Below are 27,869 nucleotides of genomic sequence, written 5' to 3' on the forward strand. Positions count from 1 at the left end.
TTTTAAAAATGCCGTTTGTCAAAAAAGGACAACCATAACAGTTGACAAGGTGGACTTCAAATCAAGTGTTGCCTTTCTTGATGCGCCCAGGCTGTGTATGTGTGCGTAAAAGCGTATATGTGTGCTCTTTTAGGGATGTGAAAAGTCGATTTTAATCATGTTATATATCGATAAACGCTACACAGCGGAACGAAATAGCGATTAATTGAAGCTTCAATATCTTCGTTAAACATAAACATAATTGAAATGCTAATGGATAATGAATATATTATAATATAATAATATAATTCAATTATTGCGGAACACGTATTTTAGGAGGTATTTATGTATTTTAATTAAATATCTGAACTTTCCCTTGGTTCCCTGCTGGGGCGTGACTATAAAATTGTGATCTGATAACCAATAAAGAACCACAATAAAGAATAAAAGCGTTTTTGGTCATTTTAGGTATCGTTAAGCCTTTGAAGTAAAATTAAAATTGCAAGAAATGTCGATAGTTTATCGATATGACTTTATCGACATGGCTACAGCAACGTGGGCCTCATTGTTAATCGTACACTAAACAAAAGTGGCAACAGTGACAGCTCGCTGAGACTACGTCTTTATATATTATAAGTCTATGAGGGCCTCGGTACCATAGAGTATATACTGTATAAGTAAAGAAAGAGTGGTCACATATATCCGTTTTCTTAAGCCTCCTCCACACTCGCGCGCGAATCGCGGCGCGAAGCCGCGAACGCGAGTGTGGCGTCGATTTTCGCAGACAGCGAAATCGACTCCACACTCGTCTGGAGGGGGCTTTACCAAAACCCGCGTTACTTCGTAGTCGACATCTATACGGCTACCATCAGTTTGGCATTAACATAAAGGCTATCGTGAACGTAATTTACTTTCTATGCATCTCGCTCGTACTGACATATTAGTGCGAAAGAGATATATAGAAAGATGGTAGCCGTACTAGCGTCATGTAGCGGAATTTATCAGTACCGATAGTTGACAATAGATGTCCCGGCGAACGAAAACTTTAATGCTCAACAATTTACAGTTAATATAACCGGATTAAGAGGAAGTCTATTTTCAACCAATCCCTTCTGTTTGTAATATTAGTTGTAAATTGTTTTAGTAGTACATTTTTCATCAGTACACTTGTGACATGGTGTCAAGTAGGGGTACTGATAGACTTGATGTTAGATGACGACTACGAAATAACGCATTTTGGTAAAAAAACTGATGTACAGTCGCCATCACATATATCGGAGCGGCCAAGGTGTTCACAATATCTGAACATGCACTCTAGCGCCTTGACAATAGAGGCGTGCTCAGATATTTGTGAGCACCTTGGCCGCTCCGATATATCTGATGGCGACTGTACTTATGGAGTTACCATTCTTTCTTTACTTACTCTATGTCGGTACAGGGCTATAACCGCAAAAATCGAAGTTCGCAAATTGGGGGGATCTTTCTCTGTCACTCCAGTTACGCCTTCATTGGAGTAAAAGAGAAAGATCCCCGCAACTTGCGAATTTCGGTTTTCGCGGTAGCCGCTCAGAGCCCGAGCCACCGTTGAATATAATTTGACTAAATGTGTTAATAACTAAGCTCTATGTAGATTTTAAGAGTCACACGAGTCTAGCCGCCTCCATACAATAGAAGTTGCGCTCTCAATGAAAGTCAAGTAACATATATATGTTACTTGACACAGAATAAATAATAGTACTAGGTACAGAAGGGTCACTCACTAAAATAACGCGTCTATTACGACAGATATGACTGAGAGGTGGCGCAAGCGCGAGCAGGCGTCCGTTCCGTAGTGGTGCGCGGCAACCACTCTGGCTAGACACCAATATTGGTGTGGGCCGCATGTACTTTTACCGACGCGACGAAATCGCGGAGTGAGCCACGCCTGGTCTGGTACAGTTATCGTTGCTAGAAATTGTAATACTTACAAAGAAATAAGAGCGAGTAGTAGATGTATGATGTATATGCAAAACCCCTACCCGCATGTTATGTTATGTAATAATTATGATTTATTGTAATATAATATGTAAGTGTTTTGGTTTAGAAAGGAATAGATAAAATAAAGAGGTTTGCAAACGTTCATGCCAAGAGAGTAACTTCGATCGTATGGATTTTTGCTGGTTTTAAACGCGTTAATAACTGGATACGTGCCGACAACAGGCATTTAGTTAACATTAAGTAGGTACATATTTATTAAAATATGTTGTTTATTTTTACAATGTTGCCATTTAATTATATTTATAGTACTTTCCCAAATCAACATCAAAATTGTTATGGTTAAGTATTTTAAGGTTATTGTATGGTTATTTAATTAAAAATTGTGACATTTATTTTTGTAATATTTCTCAGCGGCAATATGTGATGTGACCAATTTAATCAGACGCAATGATAAACGTAAGAGACGACACTATCTGTTTCGCTCTTGCAATATTCGAGCGAAAGAGATGCAGAAAGCCTCCCAGCAAACTAGCAAAGATCGGAATACGGTTTCGCGCATATATACTGAGGGCCTACCGCGAACCACGTTCGACATGTTGCCTCCCTGTCCCACTTACGTGCGAATTAACAAGTGCAACAGAGAGGCAACAAGTAGAACGTGGTTCGCGGTAGGCCCTCTGGAGCGGAGAGCGGATCCGCATATTAAGTGGGATATGAAGTCCGTCTATGCCAACCTAGCACCGATCTGATCAGAACCTTGAGTGAAAGAGTCATTAGAAACGTCATATTTTCATAGAAATTTGACATTAAAGATGACACTGCCACACTTTGTCGTTGCAAATATTATGGCTCCTTTACACGATGGCCAGCGCCGGCCACTCCAAGGGACGCAGCCATGCGGTAAAATGAGATAGCAATATCACTTGCTCCCCTTGCGTATAGAGATGCACCGGATATTCGGTTACTGTCCGGTACCCGGCCGGATACCGGATAGTGCCCTAATATCCAGCCGGATACCGGATAGTAACATTGCTTGATTTCGGAGTGAACAAAATTGGAATAAAAAACATTCACGATTATTATCGTACTCGTTTATTATTTTAATACAATTTAAACATTCCACTCACTTGCACGCGCACGGTCAAACCGAATATCCGGTATCCGGCCAAACAACTATCCGTTGCATCTCTAGTATAAATAAATGCGTCCCTATAAGATGATTAGGGGTCATCCATTAATTACATCACACGTTTAGGGGGAGGGAGGGGGTCAAGAAAATGTGACATATTGTGACATGGGGGAGGGGGGAGACACAAACTTTGTGACGTCACTTTAACTTCATCAGTAACCGAAAATTTATTTAAATTATTTTATTCGCTGTACATTTAAATAACAATTTTTTAAAACGATAATCGTTGTTATTCGTTTAATTTTCTTTCCTAAGCAGTTTTGGGTTATAAAATTACTAATGTTTATATCGTCAAAAATATTTTGATAAAATATTAATAATAATTAGGTACCTACTTACTTAATTCAATTTGGCGATTTCGTAGAAAAAATGTGACGTCACACTAGGGGGGAGGGGTTTGCCAAATGTGACCAAGTGTGACAAGGAGGGGGGGAGGGGTCAAAAAACCTAGAAATTCGTGTGACGTAATTAATGGATGACCCCTTATAGGAGTGGCCGGCGCTGGCCCATCGTGTAGAGGAGCCATCATGCAGTCTAGCATGGTCCCACCCTAACCGCGTCACGCTGTAGGTTATTAGACAAGTTTTATTTATTTAGGTGTATTTATTTCTCTAGTTTTGATAACTAGATTTATTTATAAGTATTGATGCTTAGATTATTATGTTGTTATTAGGTACAAGTTAATTCTTATACGTGTTTATACTTCCAATATTGGGTTGTGGTCACGCGACGTGCCATTCAGGTGATTCAGGAGCGCAGTTGCTAAAAAATAACAGCTATATTCTTTATTTAAATTCAATGTATATATAATCAATGGTACATAAATTCCATAATCGATTAAAAATAATGTAATAAAAAAGTCTAAATTAAGAAATTCCTTGCCCAAATAAATACTGATACAAACTAATCTTCTTTTTGTTTCCTTATTACTACAGTATAGAGATTTGAAAACTGTGATATACGTGCGGAAAGGCAATTTCTAACATATGTTATACCTACAACATAAGTATTTTCTTGACAAAAATTGCTAAATACCACATTTATACAAAAAAAACGCAAAATTTTATTTCTAAGGGATAAGGGATGGGATGAAGTACTCAAAGGTCTCAAAGCGATCTTCACTGCGCATGCGCATGACATATTATTCTAAGGCCCAGCCATACAAAAAAATCTAATAAGGTGTATTCGGGTAATACCGAATGTCGGATAATTCCGAAATTCAGATGAAAATCACCCTTAATTCCATCATAATAAAAGTCTCTTTTCGGAATTATCCGACAGTTTTCGCATTCGGAATTACCCGAGTAAACCCTTGGTAGTTGTCAGTGGAATTTGAAGCTACAGTGATGGAAATAGAGTTAATTTTGCTTCCTTTGAAAATTGAACGAAACAAAACTAATTCAACTTTATTCCGATTGAAAATGATTCCAATTTAATCTAATTTAACAAGTACTATAGTACTATAGTATAGTATTAAGTAGGACCTAAGCCTTACGGCGATATAAAGGCTCCTCTTCACGTTGGGCCAACGCCAACGCCAACGAGGGACGCAGCCATACGGTAGAATGAGATAGCAATATCACTTGCTCCCTCTAACGCATAAATGCGTCCCTCGTTGGCGTTGGCCCAACGTGAAGAGGAGCTTTAATGTGTTCTACAAATCTTTTTTGAACTTCTAATTTAAATCGATGTTCTAACTACACAATCGCTGACATACATACGTACCCTATATATATGTCTACATGTATATACTAGAGTTAGACCAAGAAAAGTCTGCAGCGATTTTGATAGCCCACCCACGCAGTGCAACTGTTATTTTAAACGTCAAACTTCTATTTAATTATGACGTGTAAATAACACTTGCACTGCGTGGGCTATCAAAATCGCTGCAGACTTTTCTTGGTCTAACTCTAGTTGTACCTACACACATTGTATTGTTTATTATTCACCTGTACCTATGAACTACAAGTTTGAATTTTACAATGTACTATAGTACATATATTCTTGTAAATATCCGCGCTCATTCTTTCTTCCGTGTAAATATATGTACCTATAAGATTACGGTTACCTACCTATAAGTACCTACCAGTGGCGGCGCGTCCATAAAAGCCGATTCCCACCGGCTTGCCTGTTTTTGGACGTTTGAGCAGAGTTGTAATGGAAATATGTAAGGCAAATTAGCCTCGGCTTGCCTATGGATATGTTTGACGCGCCGCCACTTAGTACCTACGTAGTATTTTAAGTAGGTACCTATAAGTTACCTACAGATGTTCAAGATTTCTTTATAAAACATCGTTTATAAAACGACCCAGATGTTCGTATAAATAAAGCATAGAGCAACGCGTGAACACATTAAATGTGCTTATCAAACGGCCGGTTAATCGTTATACCTAATCGCTTAAGACGAAACAGGAGCTGAGTTTTAAATATTTTAGGTAAATATACCCGTCTCGCTAACGGAAGCGGCTCCTAAAACTAGTGCGATAAGGACAAGGCGAAAAATGCCGCGTAAAAATGTCATAAATCGAGGTTTCGTACTCGACTGTTTCCTCCTCCAAAACTTAACCAAACTTGGAAACCTAAATGATTATGAAATTATCTGTTTTGCTTTTTTGGCTAATTGATATCAGTTTTGAATACTACGCCTCTCATTGCGGCATAGTCAATTAGGCCATTTTTGAAGGGCTCTAGCGCCTTAAAAAACAAAAATATCAAAAAAAGCAAAACGGTCCGACACAGATATTGACAATATTAATCTGTGTTGAAAAAATCATTGCTCTAGCATCAAAACCCACAGTCGAGTACGTTTGTATGGAGAAATGACCACTCCTGTTGGCTCTTAACAGCGGGTTATCGGTGTTAATCGAAATTAACCGCGCTCTATCGCGTAAACGTACCTACGTTTTATAATCTGAATATATTTGTACATGCTGTTTTCAATTACGCGGTTGTCACGTAGCTCCGGTGTGTAAGCGAGACTACGCTATGCTATGCCCGTCGCGATGTCTCGTTCGCACACGAGAGCGGCTTGCGGATCCGCATGCAAAGCTGTGGCAGTGGTCTGGCACATATTACAGTTGTACTGTATAATTATTATCTATCGCATTTTCACGAAAACGTACGAACGTGTCATGCTAATTCAGTCAGTCTCGGAACAAAGGTACTGAGGTTGACCGAAGCTGCATGACAAATAAATACGAACGTCCCCGAGAAAGTACGATGGAAAACAATTATGCACTAGGTCTTGTACCCGTATTGACCTTCTTCCTGTTTTAATCCTGTATGCTGGTATGTCATCGAGGAAGATAATATTATTATAGGTACCTAAATACAAGTATGTACGGTCAGCCAAGAAAGTGGTCTACAACTTTTCGACTCTATCTATCAGATGATAGAGTCGAAAAGTGGTAGACCACTTTCTTGGGCAACCAAGCCAAGAAAGCCCAGCCAAGAAAGTGGTCTTACCACTTTTCGACTCTATCATCTCCAATTCCACTCCACATATTTACATCATCCCATATTTTAGATGGTATTTAGTTGACTAAAAATCACCAAAAAAAAACAAGATCGTGAGTGATCGGCGCAACGATGGCCAAATAAATGTCGTATTACGTAAACGACCTCGACACGAACAAAACGCCGAGGCACTTCATCAAACTAATCGGTACATGTTAAATATAATTAAAAGCCCGCGTAACGGCCATTTGGATTGTACCTCGTTGCATTGACATAGGTCAAAGGTGATGATCCAAAGAATAACAAAAACTATTTCGAAAAGGAAGAAGAAATGAATAGAAAATGATTTAGCCTCATATGAACACATAAATTACCTACCAGGAGGTTTACATCTCTCCTGTAGACATATTTAAAGTTACAATACAAAAACAAAAGTAGAGTTAGTTACGGGTTACGGGTTATAGTTTGGCGTACCTACCCAGTATAACAATTAAATCCATCAAGGGTTTGTTGGGAGTGCCCAAAGAGAATATAATCTTGGAGCTAGTGCCCTGGAGCTGCACCGCGTCATGGCTCCTCTACACGATGGCCCAGCGCCGGCCACTCCAAGGGACGCAGCCATGCGGTAGAAAGAGATAGCAATACCACTTGCTCCCTCTAACGCATAAATGCATCTCTTGGAGTGGCCGGCGTTGGCCCATCGTGTAGAAGAGCACACAGGGATGTTCGCCGAGTGCAGCACGGGCGGCTTCCACACAGTGCTGCTAAAGAGGGTGGCATCCCTGTGGCAACGCGTGCGCACCAACCAACACTCCTAATAATAACGCACATGTGCGTTCACCGTCATACAAGTTTGTTCCTAGGCCACGCCCCCTGGCAGTGAATGCGTTAAAGTCAGAGATGTGACTTATTATTTGAAATACTTGTATTTAAAATGCAAATACAAAATGCAAAATACCTATTTTGTATTTTGTATTTAAATACCTTTTGAAGAAAACTATTTTGTATTTTATTTGAAATAGTTTTTGGGACCTATTTTCTATTTTCAAAATACAAAATACTTTATAGTAGGTAGGTAATGTAGGTAGGAGTTACAATCTCTTCTGATGTTACAATCCTGGCAACTCTCTCATTCTTTTAACATGGAACTGTTGAATCTGTTTAGTAACGTCGCACATGACCACAAGCGGAGCGAGTGGTTAAAAAAGTGGAATCTTGAGTGTTGGGAGGGTTTCAAGGCACGAGAGGAGAACAAACTTTTCTGCCCTGGCGAAACACAAACGAGACGTTTTTATCACACTGACAAGAAGCATTATACTAGCTGTGAAACATTACAAATAAATGCTTTAAAAGTTGGCCGATAAAAACCACCATCCATACCTAAATCCTACCAGTTAATATGAGCAAACAACTAGAAATTTGCACTTTAGATAGAGGATTGATTTCAAAGAATAAAGAGAGTCTTTTCAACTCAGAAATTCCGAGTAATACTTTTTAATTCAGACTAGGTATTCACTACTCAGAGTACCTTATATCGAAAAGTATTTGTATTTTAAAAAAGTATTTTGAAAATACCTATTTCGTATTTTGTATTTAAATACAAATTCAAAAACTATTTTGTATTTTGCATTTGAAATAGTATTCAGGGCCGGATTAAGCATGTCGGGGCCCCTAGGCAGTACGAGGCTCGGGGCCCCCCACATTCAATTCTGCACACAGCATATTCAGTATAGGGAAATAAGTTTGCGTTTTTAATTTCAATCTTCAGCGTCGGCCAACCCGATCCTAATCGAAAGATGTCTTTTTCGCTCTTATTGCGTGGTCTTAAAGCTTTATTCTATCGATTTTGGCCGATTCCGCGTCGCGTCAAGTGTGGGGAGAGCCATTTAGGCTTAAGGTCAATTCCCAGTGGAATACCAAAGATGTGAGCTTCAGCGTCACTTTCCTATCTACCTCTGATGGAAAATTTTTAGCGACGCTAAAGGCTAATAAGCTTAACTAGTGCCGCAAAGTTAGTTTTCTCAATAGTTAATATTTTGCGAGGCTGAACAGCGATTGTCCGAGCATTAAGACCAAACGCCGAGCCACATGATTAGAATCAACCTAATAATAAAGAATTTCCATATGTTAAAATTACTAGAGTTAGACCAAGATAAGCCTGCAACAATTTTGATAGCACTCGCAGAGCAACTGTTATTTAAAAACGTCAAAAATCCTATGAAATTATGACGTATAAATAATACTTGCGTTGCGTATACTATCAAAATCATTGCATACTTTGGTCTAACTCTATTAATTCACCAGTCAAGCTAACATGTCGATGACAAAGGGGACAACTAAAGAAAAAAAAAACGCGAGCGCAGCGAGCGCGAAATTTTTTGTTAACAATACTTATCGCAAATTGAAAAGCGTGTTAAAAGGCCGGGTATCGATCCTCATCTGGGCCTAAAAGTCCGAACTGCCCCAGTGAGGCGAGCTTTCATGCGAAGTCAAAGCCGTGCTTCATCAGGCTTCAGGATAAATAGTTGAGCACAGACACCATTGTATTGAAAAGCGAGACCGCAGGCCGAGCTTGGCGCAGCGAGGCCAAATGCTAAGCTGAAGTAGAGTAAATGTGGAACACTGGAACACAAAGCAATGGTAAATAAATAGAGGTAAAAGGTGAGGTTGAAGGTCGAGCATTCCTATGAAAAACTGGGGACACGTTCGTCTTCTTTCTTTTTCTTTGTTTTAATCAATAGTCCTCGTGATTCTGCGTTCAAATAACCCAAAAGTTGTTGGTTGTTCGAAAAAAAGTGAACCATTTTTCCTGAAAATCCCTATTATTACGACTTTACAACAGGTACGCAGAATACGCCCCGTAAATTGTAACGTATTGCTTCAATTTTATTACAGTATTTCATTAATTTAAAGAATGGATCTAAAAGAAAAACAATAACAAAGCACTTATTATAAGAATAAAAAATATACTCATGAATTTTGGAACATAATTTTATAATTTGGTACACGCTGAGCCGCCGGGGCCCCCTAGCCGAGCCGGGGCCCCCTAGCCGAGGCGGGGCCCCTAGGCAGTTGCCTACTTTGACTTAGGGTTAATCCGGCCCTGATAGTATTATCAAGGAAGTATTTGTATTTTGTATTTAAATACTTTTTATAAAGTATTTTTCGCATCTCTGGTTAAAGTACTTTCCCTCCAGGGCCTATTATTTTTGTCCGCACTACGAGTATAACCTATTTTTGTTACCTGCATAATGTTGTATTAGTGTAGACAAACATTATACGACTAGGTACTCCTTTCTAGAGATGCAACGGATAGTTGTTTGGCCGGATACCGGATATCCGGCCTGGACACTGGCCGAATATCCGGTATCCGGCCCCCGGATATTCGGCCGGCGGAACTATACCTACATTTCGGTTTTTCAGGAGCGCATTCTGCAGGTTTGACCTTTTTCCTAGTAAACGTTCGCACAGACTCATTTCTAGGTTCGAAATGAGTGCGCGTGCAAGTCAGTGGAATTATTAAATTGTTTTAAAATATTAAACTAGTACGATTATGACCGTGTCTGTTTCTTAAATCCAATTTGTTTACTCCGAAATCAAGCAATGTTACTATCCGGTATCCGGCCGGATAGAAGGTCACTATCCCGGATAGTAATATAATGGCCGGATAGTAAAATAATGGCCGGATAGCAACCGGATATCCGGTGCATCTCTACTCCTTTCCTCAAAAATTAAAATAATTGTGTTCTACAGGGGACAACTAAATATTTTAGATCGAACCGAACACAAAAAAGTTGTTGCAAGTCAACTTTAATGCAGACTAGAAAATTGACTGTTTCTAGATTTTGGGTATTCTTTTTAGGGTTCCGTACCCAAAGGGTAAAACGAGACCATACAGGGTGTCCCAGAATTCGACGTCAAGCCGTAAACGGATGATAGACCAAGTCATAACAGTTATCATAAAAATACAAAAAAAAAATCCAACTCATGTTTTTTAAAAATTATGGTCACTTTAAAAATTCACAAATAATCCACACCCTCAAAAATCGACACAAAGAACTTGTACATTAAATACTTAAATGCATAAATTTACCTTATTAGGTATAGAGGTTTGTGAAAAAATTTAAAACCGCAAAATTAAGAATATTTAAAGTTATATACTTATAGATTGTACGCTGTACCTACCTACCCTTACAGGTGGGTTAAATTTTTTATCAATATTTATTTTAGAAAAACGAGATATATGTACGAGAGTAGTACACTTTTGTAGTATTGTCCACATAAAAGTGACCTTTTTCTAAAATGTTGACATTACTTATTCTGTGCCCAGGTGCTAAAGATAAATTACTTGCGCGAGTTTTTCTCAACAACTAACGCCATCTATTAGCAACGCGTTAAAGGACTTAGAATGTTTAATGAGGATAAACGCGCAAAGTTCAAAGCAGATGGCGATGCAATAGTTTAGGTTCCAATTCGCCAACAGTCAAGACTAATTTTACAATTTTTACATAAATTATATACTATATAACCTTCCAAATATGACAACGGTGGTTCACGGGTAAAAGACAGTTCTTTTCAATTACCCGTAGTCCCATTTTGGTGCAGTGGGTCTACGGGGAAAAAAAATTACCCGTGGTCCCCTATGGTACAAAAGCCGTGGTACCACGGTTAAAACACGAAATACTTAGTATGGAGCAATGGAGATATCGTCCCACAAAAGTTTATATTTTCACCACGTGGTGCGTTGGCGTCGTTTGTAGTTCCCTCACCACTAACGTAACTTAAGTAGGGATAAATAAATAAAAAAGTTCCATATATTTTGATATTTTCAAATTCATATTTAATAAGTTTTGGACTGTACTAAATACATAAACGAAGGGCATTTAGCTTTCGTGCCATACAGTAAAACCGATAAGTCCGAGAAGGTGCCAGAAAAGAGAAATAAAACATGCAATTCACATATGTATCAATAGTTTATTACATAAATTATAGCCAAGCTTACATTTTCTCTTCTAACTGTATTAAAGATTTAAAAACTGCCTAAGTTTACTATAACCACCGCGCGTATATACCATCTATTACTCAAAATAATAATTTTAGTACACTTGGGAACTCGCTAGATGGCACTGAGCGGTAAGAGCGGTCAGGCTGCGCCTGCGAGTGCGCAATAAGAAACAATCTTTGACATCAATGGCTTGTAAGTATAATATATCTTTTCGATTTAAACACTTTTACTATACTATATCTTCGACGGTAAACTGCGCTTTAATAAAATTTTCCATTTATGTCTACCGTCGAAACTGCGCTGATATTTGTTCTAGTTTAAAAGCTCTCCAAGACACCAGTAGTAGTTTACAATTGCAATAAAATTACTTATTTTGAGTGGACAGGACAAAATATGACATGATTTGTATGAGACAAAATATAACTAGTAATTTAAAAAAAACTTGAATTACCAAGACAATAGGGCTAAATACAAGGCAAGATAGACTCAACAGAACATTTAAACCATACAATTCGATAATTCTTGTCTTAGTAAAAGACTGATGTCAATCTCTTTCCTTAGAATCTTATACCACTCATTTATACAATAATAAATATGTGGTTACATTTAAAAAAAAAACACCTGTATTAAATAATTTTACCATTAGTTACCACCAGTTTAATATATGTATACATATGACCATTAACCAAATTATTCTGATAATTACATGTCAAAATGGCAAGGAGTAATCTCAAAACAACTGTGCAAACTGTGCTAAAAGAAACTAGCGAAGGTGATATTGGGTAATTAGTACTTCGGGATGTCGGGTTTCCAAAAATCACCCGTAATTCCATCGTATTAGAGTTCATTTTCGGAATTACCCGACGATCAAATGGGATTACATAGAAATACTGCCTTTTTCATAAATCTGTTGATATTGTCACGTCCGTCCTTCCATCTAAAAAATAACCTTCATAGCACACTACTTCAAAGACCAAAAACGAAGTTACATAGGCTAAATTATAGTCGTGGTAGTTAAAAATAGCCTAGATTGCACAGTCAGCTAAATTATTAGCTTAGCACCCCTACATAAAAATGTGTGCAAGGGTGCTAAGGTAATAGTTTGGCTGACTGTACACCTTTTTACGTTTAGCGCTGTCATTAAGGGATGGATCTGTATACCTCGGTAACTAATTTATTACCACGATTATTTTTCGCCAATGTTCCTATATTTGTATGGAGAATGTAATGATTCAACATACAAATAGAAAAAAAATCGTTTAAGTACTTTGTTGTAAAGTTAACTGGTAATGTTCTGAAAATAAAGTTAGTTTCAAATGTAGGTATCAAGTAGATCACATAAGTTTCATAATTCACAGTTTTCAAAAGATACACTCAAGTGACTCAAGTATTAAGTATATGAGGAGTAGGTATTCAAGTAGGTAGTGTTGGTTAAGACTCGAGTCCTTTGATTCCTTTGCTTCAAGACTCGACTCGGTTTTTGAGACTTATAATTAAGTCTAAACTCGAGTTCTTCTCAACTTGTTAGAGACCCGTCTTTTGTTGAGACGTGAGTCCTATTTAGAGAAATCTTGATTTTTTTACACAAAAGAATCTTCTTCAAAAAGTTTTAACGTAAAATTTGTCAATTAGGTACACATATCATACAATAACGCCTAATTGCTTAACTGTTATTAAGGAAAAACCTATATACGCAATTGCTGGCGGAGTCTTTATCCGGAGACTAGAGTCCTTTTGATGGCTCCTCCACATGATGGGCCAGTGCCGGCCAATCCAAGGGACGCAGCCATGCGGTAAAATGAGATAGCAATATCACTTGCTCCCTCTAACGCATAAATGCGTCCCTTGGAGTGGGCGGCGCTGGGCCATCGTGTAGAGGAGCCATGAGAGTTTTAAGTTGCTCTTAAAAAAGACTCAACAAAGGACTCGACTCGGGACTTAAAAGACTCAGAAGTTTTTTAAGCGCCGAGTCTCGTAAAAATGAGCTGAGTTCTTCAAATTCAGACTCAGTAGACCCGAGTTGCTACCAACACTAGTCTATAGTTTGTATCAAATATACTAAAAATATATGTTTAGTGCAATGTTTTAGAGTAGTTGAATACCAGCATTATGTAGAATTAACTTAGATTGAAATAGAATACTTAATAATATATTAAATATGTTTATAGTTAAGAAAAGAAGGTGACTACTTGCCATCAAAATGGTTTCAGAACATACCGACGCTATTCAGGGTTACCTGTATTTCAGAACATTAAGTCGACAATGTGCCTACAGTCGTCGTCAAACATATGTTAAAAAACAGTTTACAAAATTGTTAACACATCTGAGAAGACGACTGTCACCCAGACTTTTTTGTTTAAGAATCTCTCCACGTGAGCGCGCTATATAAAAAAATTCTTATTAAATAATCCTAAAATCACTCTATGTTTATACTTTACTTGGTGTTGCTACATTACTATATCATTTCGACATAAACTACGTTAGCTTAAGCGATGTTAAAACAAAATATTTCGTAAATTATGGCTCTGTCTGTATCACATGTGAAAACTAAATGGTTTTGACGTCGATTTCTGAAATAGTTCCAGGATACAAACACAGATGGCGGTGTAATACATTTTATAAAGTTCAGCCAGTATTTGGAATCACCTGTACGTGTGTATCGGGTCTATGGTATAAATACTACGGTAAATTTCTGTGTTAAACGTATTGATGTAACTCACTCGAATATTGATTTGCAATTAAGTCTTTTAAAGAACCCACGACTCCAGTTTCAGTAATTTTTTTATACAGGAGACACCTGGAACTATTACAAATATCGCCGTTAAAATCTAAACATCAAAAATTGTGACCTCATCATATAATAATAGAAATAAGATTAAAGCCGACCCCGCACGACTTGCATGTGTCATTGTGTAAATACCATTCCTTTCCACCATTAATACAAATAAATCAGCCATTGATGGTGCTGCAGTACAACAAATATCATAACTCATAAAACAATTTCAAATAATTTTTATATATTTTTTTAGGCCAAAACACCAAAGTTTTGATTGAGCCATTAATGCAAAGATCAAAGATGTGCCTGTAAAACCTTGTCATGGCAAAAAAGTTAAGTTTAAGTAGATGTAAGTTACTAAGTTTTTCAAATTATTATTTATTTTCCATTGGCCTTTGAATTAATAACCCATAGTTTGACACCGCACAAGTCATGGTGGGCGTGGATTATAAAAATGTCGCTAGCTTATTGCTTTACGCGTATTATTATCAGAGTTACAATGTACAAACTTCTTACATTTACGTTACAGCCATTTACACAACATTCACAGGCGGAATCTTGAAAATGGAAGCGAAGGCATACAAAACCTTCTATTTTTGAGACCTGATGTGAGTTTTCCCCCAAAATGGGGCCATGGGACGAAGTTTCAACATAATTAGTATAATAAATAAAAACTTAAATTTATTTTTATGTGAATTATAACAACGTTGGACTTTTATATTTCCTTTTTTTGGCAATGGTATCCGAAAGGCAATCAGATAATACATCTCTTACAAGATATACATTTCCTCAATGCACGTTTTGTAGATATTTTTCAACTCAGGATTTTATTTTTATTTGTCAAGGGTTAAATACACATGGGTACACCACGCTTTTTGACTCATAGGCCACATTCGTTGAACTTCCAAATTTCTATAGGAGTGTGTATTATTACGAGCACGCCAATAAGAGTTCTACTTGGTATTGCCTTGCTTTCATTTCCAAGCTCCCGCCTCCCTTTCTAGCAGCGTCAATATATTCCATAGTATCAATATAGAATGGACAATTATTCCTACATATCTTACAATCGTAACGTACTATGTATCAAAAATCTTAATATACTTATATTTTTTTTCAATTTATACTAACTAATCTTTTAAAAATATGGATCATAAATAACTTGATTTCGACCCTCTAACATGTATTTATAATCTAGAGTTGATTGCGCATTATATGTTGGTGTTATGAAATGGAGGCTACGTCTACTCTATATAATAGATCATAGGTACGTAATAGTGTGTATGTTACGGGAAATGACATAGGGTGCGGATCGAGTTATGAGACTTTAAAGGCCAAACGTATACGATAAGCGCATGTGATTTGCAATACATTGCGGCATTTGTTCGATCGATTGAATCCGTTACTGCTACTTAGCCAGCAATCATCTGAAATCGCATACTATTTGTTGCAACGTCTGTAGAAGCCTTAACTGCCCCAGACAAATGAACTAACGGATCTGCAAAGAAATGGGAGCATCTCTAGATGGCGCTGACAAGCTTGCGACTTTAGGAGAAAATAGGACAGCCAGTTTAATCCTTCAAAACAAATGAATGACTTTTTTTTTCTTCGCTCCTTTATTATTCTTGTCGAACACTAGCAATTGCAGTGAATAAATTTATTAAATTTTTAGTCAAATTTTTTGGACAAGAAATGCATTGAACATTGATTTAACTTGTCAAATCTACAAACGGGAAATAATAGTTCAGTTATCTGACAGCACGTAGCTTCATATTAAAGGAAGAGGTTTATATCTATTGAATTTTGTCCTTCTACGATTGGTACTAACATACGAATGAGAAGCACGATCCTAGAAAAACTGCATGATATTACAAAAGGGAAGTGTAATGTAAAGACAATATTATATAGATGAAATGTGAGATTATAAGTACGTATGTGTAAAGTGTCAAAGAGATCATTAGCTAATACAAAAAGAAAGTAAAATAAAGTACTAACTAGTTGTTATTATAAAATACTGCAGGAAACCAAAAACTATATATTAAAGTTAGATTCAAAAGAATACAACATTGTACAGTCGAGTTCACAAAAATATATACAAACGTTCCAAAAAAATATATTTATACGCCTCTAAGACACCGCCAAGAAGGTCGTGTAAATATATTTTTTTGGAACATTGGCATGTATTTTTGCGAACTCGACCGTACAGATCAATAGAGGCCAAATGCCCTAGCGCTGCGTAAGGGCACGTACTAAAACCATTATAACCTTTATTGACAATTCAAAGGACCATTATTTTTTTTAGACTGAATTGTCGCAAATATTCCTGTTTCCTCTAATGTCGTTCGATTTTATATCTTGTTTAAAGCCAGAGTTCAATTTCAGAGCAATTGTTATTTGCAGTATTTGAGCTTAAAGACAATCTAACATTACAAATCGAATTATGTAGTTTTTTTAAATATTGGAGCTTTCGGCACTGTTGGCAGTTATAATACCCTATTATACTTGAGATCGATATTTCAGGAGCATTCCACGAAATTGTCTACCGTTGTCCCGTACAAACGCGAAGTTTCTGAAGATTTAAAGGTATAAGAGTTTTCTTTTCTATGACAAATGGTCAAAAATATGCACAGAAAAATAATCGCCTGCTTTAAATGCCGAGAAAAAAGTCGCAACACAGGAAATACAATGCGTTTGTACGGGACAGCCCGTGGAATGCTCCTTCAGCGTGCAGCAACACAGTTTCACTGTTCGGAAACTTAGTAATGTGATCATACGAGAGCTAATGTGTTCGACCAGCGGGCTTGAAACTGGAACGATTCTAACTTCGATCACAAGTTGACAACATTATGGACTCTGCAGTCTCCGTCGCATTTGTAAATTCGTACGTAAGTGTGACAGGGAGGCAACACGTCGAACGTGGTTCGTGGTAGGCCCTCAGATCTAATATCGCCTGACTTGGAAATAGTTGGAGCCTTGATGGACAGTCAGTGTCAATGCAAGTGTATAATATTGATTATTCGATTATCTATCCGTGTTTCTCTTGGTACAGTCGCAATCAGATATATTGGAGCTGCCGAGTTGTTCAAAAATATCTGAAAACGCCCTTTAACGCCATGATAATAGAGGCGTGTTCAGATCTTGGCCGTTCCGATACATCGATCAATCGATATACTGGTGTCCACTCTATGCCTATAATGACTAAATTAAGTATTCTAAGCACACAATGATAAATTTTAGTAATACATTTTATTTCTGACTATTTTGTACTCCTTTTAGGCATGTCATATTGAAAGAACAATGAAAACGACTCAGTATTTTTTACGCAAGAAATTATAATAACTACTGTAGTGTATTATTACAATATTGTAACTAAATAAACAATAACTAATTAAACATAACATAAATAAGGGCTCATGGAGAGGATGCGAGCACTCACCTGCGAGTTTCATTACATAGCGGTTTTTGATCGGTCAGAACCAACAGTCCGCAATGTAACTAAAATCGCATGCGAGTTCGCGCATCGTCTAAATGGGGGGTATTACTGCAATGTTCTTCCGCCAGAGTGCATCACTAGCTCCTCTAGTAAGCCATACAGTAACACAATGTGCCTTATACTGTTTTTTGACAAGTTTTCACAGACAATAAAATATGACATTGATGCATCAAGGCGGTTTGTTAACAAGGGCCTACCGGGAAACGCGAAGTCGAAATTTAGTTATCTGCCTCTTTATCGCTTGAATATGCAAGAGTGATAGAGGTTAGATAACGAAATTTCGATTTTCTTGTTTCGCGGTAGACCCCCAGATAGTGACGGATAGTGGTAGTGGCGCCTCCTACGCAGTTTCGCGTAATATTCCCTATTATCCCTACTGTCAATTAATGCATTGCATTCCATCTAAATGTTTGCCGTAGGTTGAGAGCGCCATCTAGAGGTACAGCGCGAAATATTCGCCCTCAATTTGATTTATAAGGTGCAAGGAATGTCCAAGGTTTGTCTTTAATAATGTTTTAATAAAAATGTTTTAGCGTGAAACTTACGCAAGCGCTTTACCTGATAAAATACATAAAAGAACTAAATGTAGTCATTTGTAATAAAACAAATAGCTAGTTAGCTACCGAAGACTAGAGAGTAAAAAACTAAAATATAGACGGCATTTTTTTTAAGTAAAACCGAAAATGGAAGACGTGAAAATTATAATAGTAGAATACGAGTGGCATATTATGTATAGTCGATGTAACGGAGTGAAAATATGTATGTATATTTAATTGGTGTATGGACAGGATATGTGTGTATGAGTTTATTGTTGGCAGTAGTGCGAATGGATTTTAAGTTATTTTCTTTGTTACACGGACAATTCCATGTTCATACTTTTATGTCGTTGCAAAATGGACGAATCAAGTACCCAAACGGCACGGTGATTGTGTGAATGGCTACATGGGGCCTAGCCAAGGTCACAATCGTACATCGACAAACTCCGACCAAAAGGAAAAAAATTAACGGGATGATACATAGTTTCCATACATTATTTCACTTTCGATTGGAGTTTTCTGTCAACGATTGTCACTTGACTAGCCCCCCAGGCACGTCACGTCGAAGTCAAATGTCATAGAATTGTTCATGCATAATGTTACATAATATTTTCTTTATAGATAGATTTATTATTTAATTATTGCTATGTCATTGTATTTAGTATAATAAAAATTTGAGACAATCACATTATTTACAGGTATTATAAAAAAAAGATACGAATTAATACAAAATTAGGGCACAAATACATTTATCTGCTTGCTGTTATATATAAATACAATATAAATAATATTCGATTCAGGCTTCAATAGAACTGATTTAAAAGTTAATCAGATTAATGTAATTATGCCCTTGTATAGTACATTAAATTAATACCACGTAATCTCAAAACAAATACATATAAGTACATAAAAAAATGTTTAAAATTGTAATAATAAGTTTAATAAGTATGGCAGTCTTCGTAGCTGATTGATGATTATTGTATAATTCTTATGGTTTCCAATTGTCATCTAAATGTAAAACATAACCAGAAATTCAGATGATTTTTTTCTTATAATTTATTGGCGCAAAGTTTCCGATTTAGGAAACAAGATGGCAGAACCTACAACGCGCAAACGCATGCGTACATTGTAGGGAGCAGAACCCGCTTTGGCGTGAAGTGTCAATATGAAGTTTAAGTTTCCGATTTAGGTCACAAGATGGCAGACCCTCCAACTATTGTCAGGGTTTAACCCTGTTTTCTCATAGTTTGGTCGTCTAATAGAATTTCTGGTGACATTTCACGAATACTGAGCATTTCGAAACAATAATTGTGACATATTGAGCATTATTATTGCGAGTTTACAATACAATAAAAATAAATGCAATATTAACATTTAAATAACAGCCAACGTCACTAACATGTAGTTTTCATGAGTAACCACCAAACAACTGAATCTCAAAATAAACTTTTGTATAAAATTAATAAATTACCATTCTTAAATTAAAATAATTAATTGTCATTATGGAGTAACATGTGTAACATCGACTGTAATTTAAATCATATTTAATTATTTAATACAATTAGGTAGGTATATTGTAGTATTTAAGGTTGAGTTTTGTCATGAATCAAAATTTCTAGCGGTTTCGACTATTGCAAAATGGTGCTTGCCTGTTAGGTAGGTATAGCAAACAGAGGGCCTATTGAAAATCGAATTAAGTAATTTTGTTATTTGCTTCTTTATCACTCTTGCATATTCGAGCGATAGAGACAAATAGATGAACGAACGAAGTGGTTCGCGGTAGACACTCTGAATTTCAATATGGACTTTATTTAGCCATACATTTTGTGGTGCTAATTACCAAATCGCTGGCCCAATATTACAGGGTTCTATGTCACATTTTCAAGATAGTTGAAATTCGTCTTGATGTCACTATGACTAATGTTCAAATTTCAGTTCGTTAAAAGTGAAACATAGAACCGTGTAATATTGGGCCAGCGAAATGCTAACGTAAAAGTTCTTGAAAGTATACGGCAAAACCATTTCTTTATTACGAAGGCTTGAATTGAGGATTCTTTTCAGTCTTGCCCGTTAAATGGTTATGAGTAAGCTGATTCTGCATCAATTTTTTACATGACAAAGTTTGACAGGTATCGTCTTGGCTCGTCCCATTCGTTTTTCGTCAAGTTCTTAAATTAGTCCTATTCTGCTTTCGTCACTCATTCTACATTTGTCACAAGCGTCGGTGGCTTTCAATGTAGAATGAGTGACGAAAGCAGAATAGGACTAATTTAAGAACTTGACGAAAAACGAATGGGACGACCCAAGACGATACCGTTTGACAGTGCTGCCCTCCTAACAATAAGTGCAACAACTCATATTAAATTATCATTAAATAATATACTTTGTTCTCATACAATGTGTCACACAAGCGACTGAGATTTCAAAATTAGTTAATGCACTTATCGTTAGGAGGGCAGAGTGCCACTAATACTATTTCCACAGGAACACTTCCACATTCTGACACTTCAAACTCTATGCAGTCAGCATGGTCTGCCTCAATCGCGGTGTTGAAACTTGCTCAAAAGTTTTAAGCCCCCTAACACCTAACAAGCAAGCACAGTGTTCTTATAGAATAATAATATAATTCATTGCGTTTCATCTTAGTGTACGGTCTACTTTCCATGAACCAATGTGTAAGGTAACAACAACGGTAATCAACTGATCACCACCATCATCATCATCATCATCACATTGACGTATATATCCAAGGACTGGCCTTACGGGCAGTAAAAGTACTAGTTCAGCGGTGTCACTCACGAATTCCAGCCAATCGTGCAGTCTAACGCAACTAGTTGCGACCAATAGCGCGCGTGATGTGAACTCGTCAATCAATCGCGTTGTAGCGGTGTCACACCGCTGTAGGTAGTCCCTAGATATCGATGTCAATGCATCATCATCATCACCAGTCATCAGTATCATCAGCCTGGGGCACTGGAGGCCTTGGTCACTTTTTCTTAGTATATGACATTTATTTCAGTTTAACAACGAAAATTCTGATGATTAAACTGTAAATAGGGCGCATTGACGCGGCATTACAATATTTGACGTTGTCAACATGGGCGCAGTACAGAGGGCGTACCGCGAACACCGAAGTTCTCAAATTGCTGGCATTTTTCTCTTTTACTCCAGTTAAGGCTTAATGAGAGTGACAGAGAAAGATGCTCGTAGTTTGGGAACATCGGTGTTCGTGGCAGACTTCTACAGTTATTCCAGTTCATTGTTGTTACCTCATAAATTAGCGTGAACAGAACTAGATATGAAGACATACAGACACTCCAAAGATCTCCATCTTTATATGAACACAAGCTGATATGCTTACGGATCAATAGTATAAAATTTGAATAACGGAAATTTTTAGAAGCTATAATTCGGTATCGTCTTGGGTCGTCCCATTCGTTTTTCGTCAAGTTTTTAAATTAGTCCTATTCTGCTTTCGTCACTCATTCTACATTGAAAGCCACCGACGATTGTGACGAATGTAGAATGAGTGACGAAAGCAGAATAGGACTAATTTAAGAACTTGACGAAAAACGAATGGGACGACCCAAGACGATACCTACCACATATAAAATAATATTATATTCGCAGTTCACACTCATGTATACCGGATACCAGTTATGAAAAGAGTGGGATTATTAGTTATGTAGAGATAAGAAGTTGTGAATTAAATTTAAAAAAGAAAAACAACTTTGTCTATCAAAATATTTAAACTTTTACCCCCTTATTCATAAACGTTTACTAAAGTTAGCAAGCCGATAATAATCGTTTGTCCCTTTCCATCATACCAATACGTCGGAGAGGGACAAACAATTATTATCGGCTTGTCAACTTTAGTAAACGTTAATGAATAAGGGGGTTAGACTGTATATCTTTCAATCCAGTATATATGTCTGGCGCTTCGAACATAGCGTACATAATTCGCATAGCATGTATAAAAAAATCTCGCAGCAGCCTTGAGTTAGCAGAGAATTACCGATAGAGAGCGCCAGCAACTATAAATACCATATTTCAAAAAATTTGATTAAATAAATATTATTTTCTTGTCTGTGGTATTTTTTTAATAGGTAATCGCGTTCCAAATTCATACGCATATTTTAACCAATGTAGGATGAGAGGACCTCGAATTGACACAAGTAGGTATATTATTTGCATGTCAAATTTCACAACAGTACAAAGTTAATAAATTCCGTGAAATCAATCAGGGCTATAACCGCGAAAATCGAAGTTCGCAAATTGCGGGGATTTTTCTCTGTCACTCTAATTACGCCTTCGTTGGAGTAAAAGAGAAAGATCCCCGCAATTTGCGAATTACGGTTTTCGCGGTAGCCGCTCAGAAATCAGTAATAGGAATGCATGAATGAATGAATCAAGATAAGATAAATTAAAAGTAATTCTATCACATCCAAGTCATGCATTAGTCATGGATGGTTAAATAATTCACTCATTACAAAATAATAAGTATCAGGTATATTATAAAAGTATGTTCTCATAAAAAAAAGATTGAAAGGCTGCCTTTCTTTGAGGCAGAGATGAGAGGAGACGTGCAGGAATCAACCAATAGCATTGGTTGTATATAATTCGTCATCCACATCTCTTATCAGCGGCGCTGGATTGCCGCAGGAGACCCTGTCAGTGGATAAGGCAGCCGAAAAGGTATGATGTCTATTCTCCAAGATTTTGTGGTTCTCTGGCGCCCCCTAATGGCATCATTCGCAAAGCTGATGACTATGACAAGCCACAGAAGCCTTACACTAGTTGGCAGTATAACTTATCACTAATAACTATTTACAGCTGATATATCAACTAAGCGACCATGGACAAGAGTGTCTAAGACTGTCAACATCTCATTGTATGTTCTTTTTAACAGAATATAGTTAATGCATATCATTTTTATAAGTCTATAAACGCCCTCGCCTAACACTTGTCTGTTAAGGCAGACATTCGAGTTGACACAAGAAACATTTACCCTGTGAGCACACAGAGCTAACTGTGTCGTGTATTATACCGCGTAAAATAAATTCAGCTACCTTTAAAGAAAAAGTAAAAACAAGTTTCATAAGGCGGACATACACATTCATTTAGAATTTGCGCTTATCAAGAAATATTTACAAAATTAAATGCACACGGCAAGTTACGTTAAGTACTCGAATTTGATCACATAATATAGTAAATAAGTCATATATCATCTACAGGGATTACACTACTTACACATAACACCTTTACACTATGTCCCGATATCAAAAACCATGAATATACAAATACGAACATCGAAATGTGTACCGCGAAATTCTCTAGCTACGATTAATATGTTTTAGATTTAGATATTTAGAACACAAGCTCTTACTTTGTATTGTACTTCGCTATTCATAAAATAACTATAATTAATCATTAAAAAAATAAAATAAATCACAAAAAGAGTTCAGTCGAGAGTAGGCCCAGTCTCTTGATATAGCTCTAAAATAAGTATGGCTCTCTTTCGTTGTGGTTAAGACGGTTGCCGGAGTAGGCCGATAGTAAAAGCCAGAAAAATAAATACAGCAAAATAGTTAAAGTCTCTTAGCATATCAGTATCACCCTAGCACTACGAAAGTTTTAGAAAAATATACATAATGCATTTCGAACGATCGAGATCACTTGCACTCACACCAAAAAACCGTACGGGCCGCTGACGCGGATCTGCGCCCTCATGTTTTGGACACTGTTCATTATTTTCTTCTGATGGCCCACAAGGGTCACCCCGAGCGACGCCAACTGGTGCACGGTCAGGTCCACCACCGCGTCCATGTCCGCTATGCCCGCCGCTCGGAACTTCTCTATGTAACGAGACATTTTGATGCACTCCAGCCATTCTTCTACCGACGAGAACTGGATCATGTCTGGCGTGTCGCCCGCGAGAGGGTCCGCTGAACGATTCTGCGCTATTTTACGTAGCGTGTCCGGACAACGTATGAGCTTGTCCAGCGTCTTCACGATGCTGGAAAACGTAGGCCGATGTGTGCGTTCCTTTTGCCAACAGTCGAGCATCAACTGATAAACTGCTTCAGGGCAATCCATAGGCGCCGGAAGGCGATAACCTTTTTCTATAGATTTTATGACGTCCTGATTGCTCCAGTTCCAATATGGCCGCTCGCCGAAACTCATGACCTCCCAGCAAACGATGCCCATGGACCAGACGTCACTGGCTGATGTGAATTTTCTAAACGCGATGGCCTCTGGAGCAGTCCACCGGACTGGGATCTTACCGCCTCGGGTCGTGTACGCTCCGTCGGCTGTCGACTCGATTTCACGCGACAGACCGAAGTCCGCAATCTTGCAGACCAGTTGGGAATTAACTAGTACATTTCGCGCTGCAAGATCGCGATGTATATAGTTCATTTCGGACAGATATTGCATGCCGGTAGCTATTCCTCTCAGCATACCAACTAGCTGCAGCACGCGGAATTTTCCGTCGTTCGCCCTCAGGAAAGTGTCTAGCGAGCCGTTTTCCATAAATTCAGTAATTATCATAATTGGGTTGCATTTAGTCACGACGCCTTGCAGGAATATAACATTAGGGTGTTCGAACTGCCCCATAATGGATGCCTCGGCGAGGAAGTCTCGCCTAGCTCTCTCAGTCGACCCAGGTTTGAGTGTTTTAATAGCGACGTCTATTTCTTGTCCGCAGCTAGCTGGAAGCTTGAGCTTGCCGCGGCAGACGTCTCCGAATTCTCCGCCTCCGATTATCGCCTCTATTGTGATACAAGAAGCGTCGATTTCGCGTGCGAATTCTCTGACAGCCTGATTAGGGTCTTCATAAGTGTGGGGGTCTATGTAGGTCCTGGATCCGGTGCCGGCGAAGAGGGGAGTGGTGGCATTGCTGCTAGTCTTGGCTGGGCGTTCTGGGCCCGTGTATACCTCTCCGTTTCTGTAGTTGAGTGCATTGCAGTCGTTCGGCTGTTTCTTGTCGCACTCGTCGTCTGCTCGTGAGCGTAGAAATAGAACAGTCGCTATGATGGCTATTACAGAGAGTACGACGACGGCCACCATGACTCCGGCGACTAACCTGACTTGAGCGCCTTCCTCGTCGCCAACGAAGCTGGTCTCGGTCTGCTGCACGGCACCTGTTCTAGTGTACACGACGTTGCTGAACTCCCCCCAGCCTCTCTTCATTTTTGCTCTCACTCTAATTCCGTATTCCGTGTCCCTTTTCAATCCTGTAATAATCACGTGAGGTTCCTTCGTAATTTTAAGTGTCGTATTACCACTTTTCTCAGAATTGTCTTTGGGGAAGCATTTGACTTCATAGCTCTCAATAGTGTCATCCGGGTCAGATGAATCTATGGGTGGTGCATTCCAAGCGATAGACAATTTATCACTCTCAGCGTTTAAGACCCTCAGTTTTGTCACTACACTGACTGAAGCTTCAGTGATAGCAGTTATTTCTGCTTTCTTTGGTGGTTCACCAGTGAGCTCAGTGACTCCATTCTCAGCAAACACTTGAAATTTGTATTCAGTCACTGGTTCTAAATTGCTAATTGTAACCTTTGTGGAATTTAAGTTGGTGGCTGCAGGCCGGTACTCAACATTGGGGCCACAGTTTGTGCAGTACACCCGGTAAGTGACATCATTCCTTCCTCCATTTTTGTGTGGGGGCTTCCAAGTGAGAGATATGGAAAACTGATCAGCAATTAGAACAGTTAAATTATCAGGTGCTGAAGGTGGCTGTGTGCAAGGTACATTCTTGGGGTCCTTTTTGGCTCTGTAAAAGCCAGGTACACATTTACATTCCACTGATGCATAAGCTAATGTTTCAGAGTAGTCCGGGCATGGTGCACAGGGATCATCTCCGGTGTAAGACTTAAATTTCCCTGGCTGGCACTCGTTACATTCCTGGTTGTGGTGGTCAGGTTCATAGCCAGCCCGGCACTTGCAGGAGCCGCTGGGCAGGGTCCACTTGCCATCACCTTTGCATAAATATACAGGAGCAGCCTCACCTGGAGCAGTCTCTGCATTCTCCACACAGGTGCCGTTGGCCTGTTCTATTACTGTGACTTCCCTCCCAGTAGGAGTGGCCGGGAACCTTGCAAAGTTTATAGTGGTCTCCGGGCATGTTATATAATACACTTTGACGGCAAGTAGTGATATACAGGCGCCTTTGTCTCTGAAGGCAAAATAGACACCTCTTTTGGTGACTGCAATGCTTTTTACTTCAGTATTTATATCAACCTCGGAATTAGTGTTGAAGCGCCCTTCGCCAGCGGCAATAGGGCCGACTAACTTGTAGCTCTCGGGCTCCCACGGAGGTTGCTCGCGCGTCGCGACGTCGAACTCATAGTACAGCAAACTGAAGGTCTCCTTGCAGCTTAGAGCGTTGCCCGGAAACAGCGAGCAATCGCGAATAGTGAACTTTATTTCGATGTAAATGCGATTCGCATTCCGTCGCTCTATGAAGGGCGTCCACAGCCAGTTGTTAACGTTGTGGTGCGCCACATCGCACACCACGTACGAACGCCAGTTTATCTGCTTCTCGAAGTTCGTGTACGATTCCTCGAGCCACCCCGGTGTGCTCGCCTGCGGCCCGTAAGGGAACCTCGTCCACGACAATGTAGCTTCTGTGGTCGTGTCCAAAAGCATCACCTGTTCCCCGCGCGCTCCCCACGCCGCCACAAGGATCACCCACAAACTAATCATCGTGTCATAATAACACGATCCGACGACCGTCCACAACAATGTACAAAAAACAGTTCACTACATAACGAGAGTGTCCCGACACTTCACTAAAAAGGCCCCGTCATTTCGCCTTCGCTATGGAGCAAGGGTCGCGATAAAACGATACGCCGCGGCCCGAAGTGCGCGCTACAGTTTCCGCGGAGCGCTACCATTTACGAATGATCACGAATAATGTTGTTTTAAGTGAGGATTCCACATTTTTAATTTATATTGATCCCAAGTTGCACTCTCTTGACATGGATAGACGCGCAGCAGTTTTCCGTGTTGCCTGCCCGCTGACCACGGGGCCAGTGTTGCCATCTCTACGACACACCGATGCACAGATAATACTAATTTCGCTAAACCGGCGCAGTTCGGAGCGCATTCTACGCATGTGCTACGTTATGCTTAAGTTGGCTCAATTGTGTTTTGGTGTTTTTCATACAATTTAGATCAATGAAATGTAAATATGGCTATTTGTCATACATTGCGCGCTCCAACATCGAACATTCCTTTGTTCTCATGTTGATATTTTGAGAACTCCTTTCACTTTAGCTATGGTTGCTGACCTCAGGCAGCGTTAGCTAGCATACAAAGCATCCAAAATATCTCATTAAATAAGCATTCTTATGAGCGGTTATTTCTCAAAAAAGTATTCACTCACGACATAAACACTACGGGTTTAGGTACTAATACTTATTTTGAGATTCGTCATTCCGCTTAGATATGTT

The 27,869-nt window shown here is 38.6% G+C and overlaps 1 protein-coding gene across 1 annotated transcript; it reads right to left on the bottom strand.

The window, feature by feature from the left end:
- Window positions 1–22,038: 22,038 nt before the first annotated feature.
- On the bottom strand, window positions 22,039–27,784 carry LOC134679359 (ephrin type-B receptor 1-B). Its single transcript, XM_063538260.1, has one exon. It carries the CDS (start codon window positions 27,118–27,120, stop codon window positions 24,091–24,093), a length of 3,030 nt encoding a protein of 1,009 aa, XP_063394330.1. The 5' UTR covers window positions 27,121–27,784; the 3' UTR covers window positions 22,039–24,090.
- Window positions 27,785–27,869: the final 85 nt, after the last annotated feature.

This window comes from Cydia fagiglandana, chromosome Z (assembly GCF_963556715.1).
Source record: "Cydia fagiglandana chromosome Z, ilCydFagi1.1, whole genome shotgun sequence".
Classification (NCBI taxonomy): Eukaryota; Metazoa; Arthropoda; class Insecta; order Lepidoptera; family Tortricidae; genus Cydia; species Cydia fagiglandana.

Coding starts and splice junctions, on each gene's coding strand:
- LOC134679359 (XM_063538260.1), bottom strand. CDS start 27,120: ATGATTAGTTTGTGGGTGATCCTTGTGGCGGCGTGGGGAGCGCGCGGG.